General features: G+C 32.5%; 2 protein-coding genes across 3 annotated transcripts; both read right to left on the reverse strand.

The window, feature by feature from the left end:
• Window positions 1-717: 717 nt before the first annotated feature.
• LOC121237152 lies at window positions 718-3,883 on the reverse strand. Its single transcript, XM_041133757.1, has 3 exons — window positions 3,497-3,883; window positions 2,494-2,670; window positions 718-1,171 (listed from the first exon to the last, which is right to left on the reverse strand). The coding sequence occupies exons 1-3, from the start codon at window positions 3,560-3,562 to the stop codon at window positions 980-982; spliced, it is 435 nt and encodes a 144-aa protein (XP_040989691.1). The 5' UTR covers window positions 3,563-3,883; the 3' UTR covers window positions 718-979.
• Window positions 3,884-7,442: 3,559 nt separating this feature from the next.
• LOC121237153 (secretory carrier-associated membrane protein 4-like) lies at window positions 7,443-14,594 on the reverse strand. Of its 2 annotated transcripts, none has more exons than XM_041133758.1 (12): window positions 14,371-14,594; window positions 12,983-13,096; window positions 12,830-12,892; window positions 12,526-12,559; window positions 12,262-12,384; window positions 11,286-11,348; window positions 11,095-11,188; window positions 10,297-10,342; window positions 10,134-10,201; window positions 8,789-8,837; window positions 8,345-8,410; window positions 7,443-7,777 (listed from the first exon to the last, which is right to left on the reverse strand). In XM_041133758.1, exons 1-12 carry the CDS (start codon window positions 14,428-14,430, stop codon window positions 7,745-7,747), a joined length of 813 nt encoding a protein of 270 aa, XP_040989692.1. In that variant the 5' UTR covers window positions 14,431-14,594; the 3' UTR covers window positions 7,443-7,744. The 2 variants fall into 2 exon arrangements, with proteins under 2 accessions (XP_040989692.1, XP_040989693.1); XM_041133759.1 differs by having other exon boundaries at window positions 14,336-14,589.
• Between the last annotated feature and the right edge of the window lie 1,416 nt (window positions 14,595-16,010).

A 16,010-nucleotide genomic window follows, 5' to 3' on the forward strand; every position in this document is an offset into this window, starting at 1 on the left:
AAAAGAAAGAGACATATGCCATTAGACTGGAAGATCATTCACTATATAGAGAAATTTTGGTAGCAAAAATATGATGTAAATCATTAAAAAAGAGTTTTAACTACTAAGAACTAAATCCGAAAGTAAGATCAAACTTGGGACTTATTATAGAATTACCAAAAAAATAATAAGAAACACGTATTGGGATGTGCTTTCATGGATAATGATGGCGATATATTCCAAAATGCTGAGCTATAAAATCCAATCTCATTTCTACACTGGTTGGTTATACACATATTTGGTTCTTGAATTGCAAGATGGCACAATCATCTCGCAAGGGTTGGTACCAACGTCAGCTCTCTCAATTTTAAACACTTAAGAGTTACTTTTAGATACTCGATCTGACAAGTCTGAGACGTAAATTAGCACCTATCGCGATTCTATTGGCGTTGATATGGCACGCCTGTGTGATATCCGATATTGAGTGAGTACAAGTGGCGAATGGAATACTAATGGATAGATGGAATGATCATCATGGTTCAAAATGAAATAGAAAACGAAGACCAAATATGCATATAACCCTATATTTAACAACAGGTGGTGATACATGATAAGCCATATCTTAATATAGTGATTAAGCATCGAGTTAAGGACCCCAAATTATTCAGTCAAATCAAAGAAAACTTAATGATCCCAGCATCAACTAATAAATCTTGTGCAAAATAAAAAACAATCAAATAAAAGGAACTTGGAACCTCTGAGCGTATACTGACAATTCCATATAATTCATAAATATACGTACACGGTGTGACTTTGCAACAATTCATTTGGAAATACATACAAATATATTTTAGCAATAATATAAAAAAGGGAAAATAGATATTACAAGAAAGATACAAAAAGGTGTAAAAAAAAAAAAAAAGTAGGTGAAATTGCATATGATTGAATCGAAATTGTGTCACAATCAATAAACAATACCAGGTTTTGAATCCCAGATGCGTTACTCTTCAAGTAGGTTTAAAAGATTGTGTTCAGGAGCACTGAGAGACGGTAGAATCATGCGATTGGAACGGGTTGACCTTTGTTTTGTCTCAGCAGCTTCAGATGCAAGAGCAGCATCCTCATTCATCACTGGCAGATCAGTTTTCCTTAGCACGCCTGCAGATGCTCTCTCCTTCCATATTCTTCCATCCTGATGACAGTGGAAGTAGATATCAAAATTTAAGAAGTTAGGATGTAACAGTCTTCATTGATAAGTTTTAGGGATGAGTTAACAAAATATGGCTGTTATTTAGTCATGCACAAAAATGCATGCAACACCTACATTGATTTTCATCAGTCATGCCATAGTTTAATACAAATTCCAGAACATTTCTTGGTTCTAATAAAAGCCACGTAACATGGCCCATTCAAAGTAATTTTGGTAGAACAAAATGTATGAAGAAGGAAGGAGGATTGTACTGTCTTTCTCCTATCCAAGTCTTAGTGAACCTATGCCCATTATGCTTTTTTTCAAATCCATGCAGCATCAAAAGGACACCCTAGATGGTACAAATTAACATGATCTATATAAGCCATCCTGTGCAATCCATAATTGCATTGGATACTGCTCTACACTTTCCATTATCGTGCAAGTGAAGCTGACACCGGAATACATATATAATGCTTCATATAATTTCACCAGTTATGAATCATGAAGTGAAAACACACATAAAATACTAAATAAGAAATTCGGACTTCAGGTGACAATGAGGATTGTCTTGCAGCACCGGTGGATTTATGAAACATATATATTTCCAATTAAAGGAGATAAGGATCTTTGTCTGAGCTTTAGCTCTACAGAATAGGTCCCGCATCCTTTGCTTTGTAAAACCCAGATTGGATTTGGAGTCTGGACCATGGTGGAGAGTACATCTACATTTTTGTCTTTAAGTTATCTTGGAAGCAATACGAGTAGAATAAATAAAAGAAGAGTGAGAAAACTTTTTGATTAAAACAACGGGTTATGATCGTTTCAGAAATTGGATTTGGCATACTTTTCCAGGTAGAGAGAGAGAAATCGATTACATTTCTCTCACAATGCCAACCAGCAATGCTGTCATTTAATTGAGACGGAAGAAAACCAAAGCAGTCTGACAAAGTGTAAATGTAACTGAAGAATAAAATCATAAAGGGGAGATTAGGGCCTATTGACCAGGAGTGAAATCATAAAGGATTTTTGAATCTGCTGCAATTAATACATTATACATGCTGATTGAGATTTTATTATTATTCAGAAATGTTTGGGTCATATCTCCATTAGAGAATTTACCACTGATTAAAGGGTAATAAAAAGTGTCTAATTGCAACTTAATTTAAAAATAAAAAAATAAAAACTGGTCTGGTATACACTAATCAAACCAAACCATCTAGAGCAAGCCACCACACTGCACAGAGTCACAGAAACAAATGTTCCTACACCCTTTGCTGTGTATAAAAAAAAATAATAAAAGATACAACAAGTTTCAAGCTTACATTGAGAATTGAAGGTTCAGGTAATGGACACTGAATAGGTCTATCATTGTCACGAGGCTCAGTCGGGTGCTCTACCGGTTTAAACTCCACTGCTACTTCAATCCCATGAGAAGCAGTAATGGCACCGGTAGCTACACCTGTAACTCCTGGGTTTGGAGGCAATGCTTCCCTCTCATCCTGCATCGGATAAAGCATTATTAAGCCAAAAAATCTACAAAAAATTCCCATGTACAAACATCAAACCATGTCGCAAAAACAGCACCAATGAAAACACATAAAAATTTGAGGGGACGAAATCATATAAATATGCTACAGTTGAAGCAGGATAAGGTGTATCATTCGAAAGGTAACAAGGAATAACAATTCCTCCACGTAGAAAAAGGATTAGCACGTACAGCTCAATAAAAAAAAAACTAAGGTCCTAAATTTTTCGGAGACCAAGGTCTCCGACAGTCAAACAGTTCAAACCAATCGTCTGATCTAGGCTATAGACAGCTAACTACCGGAATCCCATCCTGATAAACCCTAAATAGCACATTCCTTATTCAGTTATTCCAAGTCCTCTAAGCGGATTGAAAATTCAATCGAGAATCATGGGTAATTCATTTGACAGCAGGTGAATGGTCAGAAGTTCGAGATCAGGCCAGCTAGATACAATAGGACCAGCTCAAAGAAAAAGAAAAAGAAGAGGAAAATATACAATACGCCCAAGCAATCAGATCCAAACAGAAGAAATTTATAATATTTCAGAAAGTTTGAAGCTTAATAACAATATCTAGCATCAAACATAAGGGGCAGATCCCGACAATATCTCCAAAACGTAAGACCAAATCAAACCGGAACTTCACAAATCGTAGGACCCAATGAAATGATTTAACGGTCAACCCCAGTCCAGCATCGAAAATCTTTTAGGCCCGGCCAGGAAAAAAAAAGACCAGATTACAGGAATGCAAATAAAGAAGAAGAAACCAATCATTTACAAAGGAGAGAGCTGTATTCTTACAAGGGCACTCTGAGTTCGACGATGTCCAGCCCTGCTGACAGACAACCTTGAGAAAATACCCACCATAATATCCCTTTCCTCCAAAAAACTATCAAATTGAGACAAAACGGTCCTCGGATGTTGGCTTTGTTCGTCCTAAGAACCTCTATCTCGCTCTATCGTCTCTGTCTCAGTACAATACATAAGACAATCCGAATAGTCGCTTCCAAATCGCCTTTCAGACGCAAAAGGATGTTCTAATCTGGGTTCTATTTGTCCTATAAAACCAATTCCACCGCCCCTCTATCCACAGCTCTCTCTCTTTCTAGACTTGGAGAGAGAGAGAGTAGGCAAAAAGTGCGTGTGGGAGGAGATGATAAGGTAGTGGCTTTGCTGAGGTAGCTTGGCGTAATGGGTTTTGTCCACTTGGATTCTCTGTCTCTTTGCAGTAAAGCATACACTTCTGAGTCACCGCAAATAAAGCTGTGAATGGGAAGGGTTAAGAGAATCCCATCAAAGTCAACAGCCACCGGCTACAGCGAGATAATATAAATATTTCAAGGAGAAAAAACAAAAGAACTCTTTCGTTTTCTATTCCCATAAAACTTATTTTTATTTAACATATTAAACTATTATATCTTTTAAAAATTATATTCTAAACTATCAAAATTAATAATTCATATTCCAAACTACTGAACTGTAACATTTTTCAATTTTACATGCGAAATTTAAAATCCTAGTTGAGAAATTGAAAATAATTAAAAGTAAAATCATACCTATTGTATTTATTTATTATGGATGCTACCCACATCCTCCTCCACATGGGGAGGGTTAGTTTTGCCCCTCAAAATCCACCTCCTCACCTAGGGGCGGGGTGCCCCATCTGCATGTTAGGAGAGCGGAAAATAATTGGTAAATACAAAAAAAAAATTACAAATTCATCCACAACAAACCAAAAAATAACAAAAAATAAAACAATGTATATATCATATGATGGGGGGGGGGGAGAGACGGAGAATGATTAAGTTTAATTAAAATCTAATCCTTAAAAAACGTTGTTTATGGCGTATTATTTAAAAATAAAATCTAAGTTAAAACGATATCGTTCTATTAAATTTTTTTTTTAAATGTATATATATATATGTATATATGATTATAAATAATAGTGGGCCTGGGCTTAGCCCACTCTCGCATGGCGGCAGTGTGGGGCTTGCGACTACATGAGGTCAGGGCGGTGGAGGGCGGGTGAATGGGGTGCGGGGCCTTGCCGCTCACCCCTGTTATTTATAATGCTTGTAATTTTTGTTGGATATATTGAATTGGATCCCAACCCATTAGAAGCTCATTGTCAAGGAAAAACAAAATATAGAAAAATGACATAAGATAAATAGAACTCAATTACTTAAAAAAATAATGAGAAATATATAAAAGGAGAGGATCACTACAACGTGAAGATATAGCAATTCTAAAAAAAGATTACTACTTTACAATTGGTGGGACTCTCTTTGAAATATTCCCTAAACGACTTGTAGGTGTAAACTTTTAAACTAAACCATGTAAATCTCTATGTTTTCTTTTTATTTTTTAACATTTTATATGCTTTGTTTATTTGATAGATAAACATCCGAGAATTGTAACGACACCCAAGTCATCATCATATTATTTGATTCCGATCACGCTAAAAGTCCATCAATGGTTTTGATATTTTTACTTTTATTTTAAATCATTTTTATTTCAGCTGAAGGCATTTAGATGAGATAAGGGCATTGGTATTGGCTTCTTCAAAATTATGAGCTAAAATTTGAAGTATGAGCTATAGTAATTTTAAATATATCTTTAAATTTGAAGATGTATTATTCATCTTCAAAAGTAATATTTTATTGTAAAAATTATCACAATTGCTTTGATTTTCAGTTTTCATTTTTCACGGTTTCACTTCTCTCGAACGCCCTTTCACATTAATTTTTATGTTCTGTTTTGAAATATGTGAAGGAAAAAATATTATTATTAATTAACATATAGTTATTGTAATTGCAAAATATAAAAAATAAAAAATAAAAAAAATATTATATTATTATTTTGACTAATCTAATATGAGGTTATGGTTAGAGAGATTTTGAATTTATAGAAAACATGTACTGTTTTATCAAATTTTGAATATTGTTTTATACTCTAAAATTAGCATTGTATTATGCAAATGCAAATGCAAAATTTGTATAATATGACATGATTTTATATTTGGTTATTCCACAGTCTATTGAAAACTTATTTTCACATTGGATTATCCATTTGTTAGTCAAAATATTATAAATTTAACATTTTTTTTCTATTAAATTTTTTTTCTAAATTAAGAGTTATATGGAAATACATTAATACAAGTGCAGAGCAATATTTTTGGAGTGCAGCAAATACATTCTAAATATTTACAACATTATTAAAAAAAACACATCTGTCTATTACATTTTTATCTAAAAGAAACACCCATTAATTCTTTTTGTTTCCAGATCAAATCCCAGCCCTGGAAGCACTAAAACAAAGCACAAATCCAAAAATAAAAAAAAAATCATAAATCTGGAAGATTGAACCCAACAACAAGAGGCAAAAAAACACAAAAAAAAAAAAAAAAAAATGGAAACGAAATAACTGGTGCAAAAGAAAAGCAAAGTAACAAAATAAAAAATAGAGAAATGGTACAGAAGAAAAGCAAAGGAAATAATAAGTACTTGAAAATATGTTTTAATAAATTTGGTCTAGCTACAATGACCACCAAATATAACCACAAATCTCAAATTACTGTACCTAAAAGTCATATCCTTTTGAAGTTACATAATCCAATATAGATTATTTTTGGGATCTATTAGCCAAACTATTAATTGGATTTGCATTTGTATAATCTAATGAGAATACTCAATGGGATGGATCATGTTATGGTTTAGCAAAGAGCTTTGCTAACTACTCATCATCTTCATACACCACACTTATTTTTATTTTATTTTTTAAAATTTATTTTGTATTTTATTTTTTTAAACAAATTAAGTTTTTCTACTCATTATCAATATACTATATATTTAGTGAGAAAAAAATAAAAAAATAAAAAAATTATATATAATTTATAATATGTGGAGGTGATGAATATAATTTTTCTTTAGAAACAAATGGCATTAAGAGTAATATTACTCATCATCTTTTTATCATCCTATGATGTAGTATTGAGTGATTAAAAATTATTTATTATATTTAAATTGTAAATTTATTATCTAATGTCACGTTATGAAATGATAAAGTTTGTACGATAAAATAGATTTTTTCAGGCATTAATGATGGTGAATTGAGCAGCACATTTATGCATGGTGAGCCAGGTAGGACCCCTCTAATCTTCGTACATTCTCAAACCTCGTACGTACGTCCTCAAACCTTGAAGCAGAAAAGACTGCGTGCAGCGTCATACATATTGCAGCAATGTCTGTCCCTAGTAAGTAAACCTGCAGAAATTCAAGATGCACTAAATTGGGCTTTACAATGAAAGAGCACAAAGCTAACCCGATGAAGTTCACAATGCCTAGCCTCATTTATTCAGCCTTCCAACTAACATGGGTGTCCGTACAGCTTCCTTCGGCTATCCACCAATGGGATGCAAAATCAATTTAATAGAACTTTTTCTAATTGTCAATAGAATATAATAAATAATTCTATTTTTTTTTAAATCTCAACATAATAATGATATTAAAAAATAATATTTTAATAATATTTTATTTAACTTTCATCTTATCTTATCTCATCTCATCTCAACTCACTATCCAAACGACATCATAGATCCATATGTTCATTGTTCTCTTCACCTTGATTTTCTAAATTTTGAGCATGGACGGTGAAAATCCGAGTTATGTAGTCCCCAGAAATTCCTCCATTACTTTGTTATTTTGATTTTGAATTCGTAATCAACATTCGATCCATCAAACAAAAGGTATTGATAGAAAACAAGCACAATATCGATATGATCACAAAGACAACTCGTATCAGTGTCGGATCAATGCTGTATTTCAATAAGATCGCCAAAGTGGCATTCCACTGGCAGTCCTAGAATGAATCAATACATATATATATATATATATATATATATGGGTTGTTGGGATCATTTGAACATGCCAATCTTTGAATCAACTCTCACAAAGAAACCAATGTAAATAGGAGAATGAAGAATATACTGAGCCACCCCTGAGAAGCAACGGTATAGTATGATTCAAGATGGATCACAAACCCAGAATCCCATCATTTACTCCCCCTGAAATACAAGTAAATTTTCTGCACAAACAAAAGAAGAAAAAGGATGTAAACCACGTCAGAGATTTTTCTATAAGAAATGTGCATAATAATTACCCTGCATGTCATTTTCCCAAGAAAAAATATATGCACACAAATCAAAGTCAACATTTGATCTTTTTTTTTACAAGTAAAAGTCAACATTTGATATTTACATTGCATATATGTAGAGTAAGAACTTCACTGGTTTCTTTTTTTATAAGTAGAACCTTCACTGATTTCTTAAGCACTTTAAATGCTAATATTTCTTGGTGCATGCCCTTTGCAATTATTTCTACCTGAATCTCTAACAAATTGTTTTCATTTCACTTGCATTCACCTTTATTATATCATGTTTTCTACTTGTATCTATGTTGGCCACAAAAAATTCAGCACCTACGGGAAAAGAGACGTAAGGGAGGAGGGGAAAAAGAAAAAAGACAGCAAGAACTCACGACAGATGAGCCACTTCAAGTGCAAGAATATGTATAGTATTTTGAACCCAGAGGGGCTACCATAATCACTCTGAACACTTTGGAAAAAAGACAATGTATGTGTACTGATTCTGACCTGAAGTACCCATAAGCTTAGAAGAGACTCCAAGCAAAATAAGGCAAAGCCAACTAAGTAAAATATCTGCAGTAAAACCAAATGACACATTAGGCAAAACCTAGCACCAAATCAGATAGCTTACAAAAACCATCTTTGTTAATATGTCGCAGTTCAACAAAAGTTACACAATGTTCTGAATAGCGTTTTGGTCTTCACTGTTCGAGGCCTTAAGAGAGTAAATTTGCTTTTTAAAGTAATCATCAGAAAGCAAGCATCATGTTAAAGGAATCACATGATGCAGATCAGAAAATGGTCACGAAGAAACAGTTTTTAGACATATAGAATTCAATTATAACTACCCTAAAATCATACGAACAACTTCATGACTTGTGTAGTTTTATTTTCAAATGTACCTAGAAAATAAGAACAGCAATGCAGGCATGCATACATTAAATAACTTACCCCAACCATTACATGACCATTGAAGAGATCAATTGCAGCAAGGATTCCCCTAAATTAGAAATAAAAATAAAATAAAATAGACATATTAGTTAAAAATTTATGACATGAGAAAAGCACCATACATGCAGGGCTCAAAGCTCATCAACAAACCTGTATCAAAATTACAAAGACAGCATGGAAAAGATGCGAGCATGTTATGTATGGTACCACAATCTCTAAATGATTGAAATTAAGTTCACCACAGCACCAGGCTCTCTCTAGTTACTTACAATTTAATGACATGGTGATAAAAAATTCCATATAAAAACCCATTCCCTTTACTTTCTTTTTTTAAGTAATAACCCAGTCCCTTTCCTTTAGGCCTCGTTTGTTTTCACAAAACTTTTCATCTCATCTAATTATTACAACTTTTTTAAATTCTCACACAAATAAAATAAACAATTCAACTATTTCAAATCCTAAAACAAAAATAATATTAAAAAAATATTCTAACAATATTTTATTCAATTTTCAACTTCTATCTCAATTCATCTCATCTACAAAAACAAACGAGGCCTTAATTAAAAAGGGTTAAGAGGAGGAAGATTCAGCAATGAAAATTCTGCAAAAAGAAGGATGACTACGGCCCATAAAAGTTTGTTAGTTTCTTTACTATTACATTACAGAATATTCATTTTCTAGGATATTTGCCACTCATAAAAGGCCTATTGGTGTAGATGTTCATGAAAGGTCTATATCAAGAAGGTTAAGTCCTGCTCAATGTTCACCAAGGACAAGTTTATTACTTTGGCCTAGTTAACTTTAGACATAATTTGTAACGTTGTCCGATTAACTAAAAATTTGTATACAGTCACTAAACATGTGTAAAGCAGCAACTAAAGTGCTCAAGCATTCTTTTCATCTGTATTTATTTATTTTTGGATAAGTAATAAAACTTCATTAAGAAGCACAAAAGGTACACGCCAGGTCCAGAGGAAGTATACAAGAGAAACATCCATCTAGGAGAAAAAGATATAAGAAAATCATGAACAGTAAGCCTATTAAAGTCTATGGAAGTTGTCCAAAGGAAAAAAATAATAAAAAAGAAAGTTTTGAACTCCTCCAGTGTCCACTCATGATCCTTAAATTTCCTACCATCTTGTTTCCCTTCAAATACACCATATGAGGCACATAAAGAACCATCTTTGACCTGCTGCAATTTGGGGGTTGGCACTTAACCCTCTCCAACTTTTCATCAATTCTCTTCACAAGATACTTAATTACAAACATATTTGTCTGATATATTAATCAGAAATCAAAACCATTTCAAGCTTAAGTTCATACAGCCCATAAATCAATAACTTACGTCAATGACTTCCCATGAAAGACAACTGGAGGGGCAATGGCAGCGAATATACAAAACCCAATGTGAATCTGCATTATGCCAAATGGATTGATGGACAGAAAAATGAGACACCCACTCATGAGGAGAATGGCTTAGAGAGCAAGATATAAAATATGGCACATACCAAGTAGAATAGGAAAAACCAACCAAATTTCAGAGCACTATCTGTCCTGCAATGCAAACAAATCCATTCACAACAACCATCAGCACACTCAACACCACACTTCAATGAAATGACTGCAGAAATTATTTGAATTTAGTACAAAATAGTTAAATGTGTTTCCTCTGACTAGGTTGAATCGCACACATACACAAGTGAGAGAGAGAGAGAGAGAGAGAGAGCAAACATTTGAAGTGCTGAACTTTGAAACAAAAGAAAATCATTACAAATAAACAATAGCGTCAAAACAAAAGATATTGCCAATAGTCTCTAGACCAGAAAATATCTTCTCCCCAATAAACAGGTTTAGGGTAAGGTCACTGATCCAGCCTCATGTGCCTTGAGCTGTATCTACTTCTAATGTCATTGCAGCGATAAATGTCCCAACCAATTATTAGCGACTGTGACTTGTATTATCAGCTCCAGTGGGGGAAATAGACTCAAAGTTATATGTTATCATCTCTTCACAAATAGAAGGAAAGACTGGAGCTTTTCTTTTCTCATGCAGAAAAATAGTTTCATCCTCCATCAAACCACTATCACCTCCACACACTACCATGCCTATCAACACCCATGCTAAGCCACAAATCAATATGCATGTTCAGTTAAGATGACATCCATATATAGAAATTTATAAGATTAGTGTTAAAGTAAGAGAGACCACCATATCAACAAGGAAGGTCAAAACACAACTTGAAAAGAAGACTGCAGACAAGAAAATTAGTTTCCATATCATTATTTCTCTGCATTATTAACACTAACCTCATAGCGCGATACAGAGGCCTGTACCATAGCACATATGACATTGGGCATCCAAGTAGAGCATAGATTGTGGAAAGGAAAAAAATTTTGACACCTGAGAGACTGAACCTCATCAGAAGAGTTAGATTGAACTGAAACCAATGCCTAACCATACTTGAATGCACAGATATGATTGAACAAAAGAAGCTCACCCCCGCCTCTGATCCAGCACACCATCACAGCGATCATGTTAAAAACCAGACAAAGAACTATACCTGCACAAAGAGTACCACAACAATATCACATATAGCTGCAGGCTTCCACAATAAATAGTTTTTGAGCAAAGTTATTAGCAAGAAAAAAACCACAACTGGAGCCTTATAATGGGAATTTATGATCTTGAAAACATTTAGAGAAAAAGGGGGAGTTTGGCAAGTAGAAACAGAAATAACACAAAAGAACAAGCAGAAAAAAGAGACCAAAGATAAGAGGGAATGACACAAATGAAGCTGAGTTTGGGATTAAAAACAAATATAAAAACTAGAGAAACTAGGATATTTTTTGGAAAGAACAAGTGCAAATTTTTTACTCTTCTAAGCCTACTCTTCTATTAGTAAGAATAAAATCGTTTACTTATATTACAAAAGCAAGTGGAAAAATCAAGTCTTTTTCTAGTAACTATTTAGTCTCTATTATCCACTAAATGTGCCAATTAGTACAAACTAAGTATGAAGAAATTATACAGAGAGAAAAGAACAATTCGCTAGCAATTAAACAGTAAATGGAACCAAAACATTCCTCTTTGTTGGAAAGAAATTTGTTGTCCATGGATGGAGTTTGCCTCCGCATCACCTCGTCATAAACAAGATATATTAGTTTAAATCTTTTCTGCCGTAACTTCTTTTAGAATTGAAATTTTGTCATATAGATATAAAAAAGGAAAAGAAAAAAAAAGTATCACACTTGCCAATTCCTTCATTTCAGTGGACGATCTTAGTTTTTTTTTTTTTTTTCTCATAGGAAAAAACAAAATTTTAGTAGACGATATAAATGAAAAAACATGATCTAAATGTAAGAAAAGGCAGTGATTATTAAGAGCTATACAATACTACTTACAAGACACGCATCCATATAAATATAGTTTCAGAACACACAAGTTTACGCATTAAAATGTATGACCTCCCATACCTAGCCAACTTGCAAAAGCCAGATACTGTAGCCTTTGAGCATGGACCGGTATTTCATTGGCTATATCATGATGAATAATTGGAAAAAATGGAGGCCAGTTTTTATCATCATTAGGGACACCAGCTGAACACAAAATTGAAACCAGAATTACCAAATTAGAGAAATAGAGAATAGAAAAACAGATTTAAAAATGCATAATGACCTGTAGATGCTATATGACATCGTAGTTACTTATAGAAACAATGTTGTGGCATCATAGTTTACCTTTAGTAACAGCATCTTCTCTCCGTCTTATTTCCTGTGAAAGGTAAGTTAGAGTACATTCAAATACAAGAATGATTGGTTTAAAAAAAAAACAAAAACAAGAATGATTGGTCAAAGACTAAATCACATTCAAGTGTGACCATAACCAAAAAATGATATCAAGTACGCATCACAAGCTATAAAAATCATTGTCACCTAAGACAACAAAATCTTCAATTTTAGAAATGATGGCTATAATTTCCAATGTAGGGAAAAAAAAAAACACTTTCAGAAAAGACCTTAATCATAGAACTGCGGCACTAACCTTTTCCCGCCTTTTGAGATCTGATTCCCAAGCTGCAAGTTCTCTCTCTTTGTTTTTAGAGTCCTATTCCATACCATCAAGTACATAACTCAAATCTCTCAAAAAGTTCCAATGAACAGAACAGAATAGTAAAGCAAATAGCAACTTCAGTACTTTCATCGTATCCAACGGTATGTCCACTGTCGCATCATGCTTCTGACCAAAGCCCAAGGTTTCAGGTCCCAATGATGGAATGCGTGGCTTTGATCCAGGAGCGGCAGCTCCTTTCTGCAAAAGAAAAAGTTTCCATATGACGACACAATGGATAAGCAATTACCTTAACCACGTCTCTTTACGTTTCGTGTGGAAATTCATTTCAAAATTTTTATCGCATCTCATCTCATCTCTTTTATAAATATAATTTAAATACAAATATTTTCAAATTAATTATTACAACATTTTCAAACTAATCATTTTTATTTTTTCAAAATTTCAAATAAAAAATAAAAAACAATTATAACTTTTTCAAAATTTTAAATAAAAATAATATTATAAAACTATATTCTAATAATATTTTAATTTTATAATATTTTTTATTTAACTTTTTCTCTCACATTTTTCAAAATTAAAAAAATACCCAATTCAAATTATCTAATTAATATTCATAAACTATCTTATTACTATTCATAAAATTCTCAACTTATCCCATCTCAAACAAGCAATAAATCTGCCTAGACAGGGAGTTCAAATGAAACAGTTATATCAATAGTCAATGGTTACATATTGTGTACGGTCAATTCTGGAACAGAATCCCACCAAACAGCTATAATTCAAAGAAAAACGTCTCTACCCCACAGTAATAAATTCTGGAAAAACGTCTCTACACAATTCTGGAACATTGTAATAAATTTACATATCGTGCAAATTTATGGGCTGCGGCTTCCCTACCCACAGTATTTATTTATTTATTATTGGTACCGAGTGTTAGGAAATACGTCTCTACTAATTTCGGGAGTGGACAGAAGTTTTCGCAAATACACCTATAATTCAAAGAAAAAATCCCCTGTGGCGTCTAAAGATCGTTTGCCAGGAACTTGAACCTTAACCTGCGAGCATACCCCAAGCCCACTGCCTTTTTACCACTTCAGCCAACCCCCAGGTACACATTATTTATTTCTTTACAACTAAAATATCCGAGTAGCACCTCGATCTCATTTTAAACCTCAAACTGCACAAAACCTTCCATCTATATCGCTTTCTTTTCTTTTCCTCAATTTTCTTCGCAACCAAACGGAGCAAAAACCGGGACTTCCAGATCCAGATCAAAGCTCCCGCTCCCGCCCACCACCAACAAAAAAAATACCCAAACTACCTCCAAACATATAAAAAACCGAATACCAGCCCAATCACACACAGGCAAACAAAGAATTTTTTATTTTTTATTTTTTATAGAATTAAGATAAAAGAAAAATGTCATTAAGAGATAAAAATGAGGGTGATCCAAGAGGCAAAAACTGAAAAACGAACCCGAATAGAAGGGAGACAGACAGAGAGAGAGATACCGAAAAGGGATTGACCTCCTCCTCGTCAAATGGATTGGGGTCGTGGTGGTGCCGATTCATTGTGTCACTCTCCCCCCCCCCCCCCCCCCCCGGCCCTCTCTCTCTCACTCCCACTTTTCAGATCACTAAAATTTTGCAGAGAAAAGCTCCGAGTAGAGTGCCAAATTCTCACTACTTCTCAGAAGGAGACAGAGAGACAACCGGAGTGTGCGCGAGCGCTTGTCACTTTTGAGCCTTTTAATTCGGCTTGTTTACTACGCGGGACTAGTTTTAGAAAATTTTCTTGTAATGGAAGTTTGGTTTTAAACATATGCACCGAGATGTCAAAATATTTACACTGGCTGCCCTTTCCCGTTTTGGCGGTGAATTTTGGAATTGGGCTGACTTTCTTGCGCTGAGACTTGGTTTGAGGAATGAGAATATATTATAAGTGTTGAAAATATTTGTAAACAATAGTAAAAAAATAATAATAAAATAATAATAAAATATTAAATAGTAATAAAAAATAGATAAAAAGTAATGAATAGTAAAAAAATAGGTGAAAAGTAATAATAAAGTAAAAAATAGTAGTGAAAATATCTCAAATACTCTCATTACCCAAACACACCTGTTTTGATACACAACCTCTCCATATTTCACATTTTTTTTAAATTTTTTAATTTTTTAATATTTTTTTTGAGTTTATTATTTTTAAATTATTTCAAATTTTCTATTCATTATTTATATTTATATCTTTGATAAAAGAAAAAAAATAATTAAAAAAAATGTGAAGTGTAGAGTATAAGGAGATTGTGAAGATTTATTCTTCTACTAATAAAGTAATAAGTACGCCGTTATTTAAAAAGTAAATAAAATATTATTATAATATTATTTTTATTTTAAAATAATAAAATTAAATTATTTATTACATTTATATAAAAATTTGAGAAAATTATAATAATTAAATTAGTTGAGATGAAATTAAACGGTATGAAAATTGAATAAAATATTATTAAAATATTTTTTTAATATTATTTTTATTTAAAATTTAAAAAAAATTAATTTTTTTATTATATATTACATAAAAATTTGAAAAATTTATAATAATTAAATTAATTGAGATTAAATGAGATAAGATAGTTTATAAAAACAAACGAGATCTTAGTATTAATAAAAATAAAAGCTAATACATATTGCTTTAACGTGGATTTTATCAATATACAAAAAACATTTAGGGTAAGTTTGGAATTTAAACACAACTCAATTTATTTCAACTCATCATTACAATTTTTTTAAATTTCAACACAAAATATAATAAACAATTCAATTTTTTTAAATTTTAAAATATTAATAATATTAAAAAATAATATTCTAACAATATTTTATCATCTCAACTCAATTCAAATTAATTCAGTTCAACATCCAAATACAGCTTTAAAAATATTATTTAGGAGGATATAATCACAAGTGATATATTGGTCGTTACCAATTATGCTATTGAGTACGCATATTAATTTTGTGATCGATAAATATTTTTAACTCTCGAATCTTCACAAATGTGTAGATTTTAATTTAAGTTATTTGCCACAATGGTGGAGAGAATCGACATTCTCTATGGCTGTGATAACAACATCTCCCACCAAAATGAAAGAATTTTGTTG

This window comes from Juglans microcarpa x Juglans regia, chromosome 6S (assembly GCF_004785595.1).
Source record: "Juglans microcarpa x Juglans regia isolate MS1-56 chromosome 6S, Jm3101_v1.0, whole genome shotgun sequence".
NCBI lineage: Eukaryota > Viridiplantae > Streptophyta > Magnoliopsida > Fagales > Juglandaceae > Juglans > Juglans microcarpa x Juglans regia.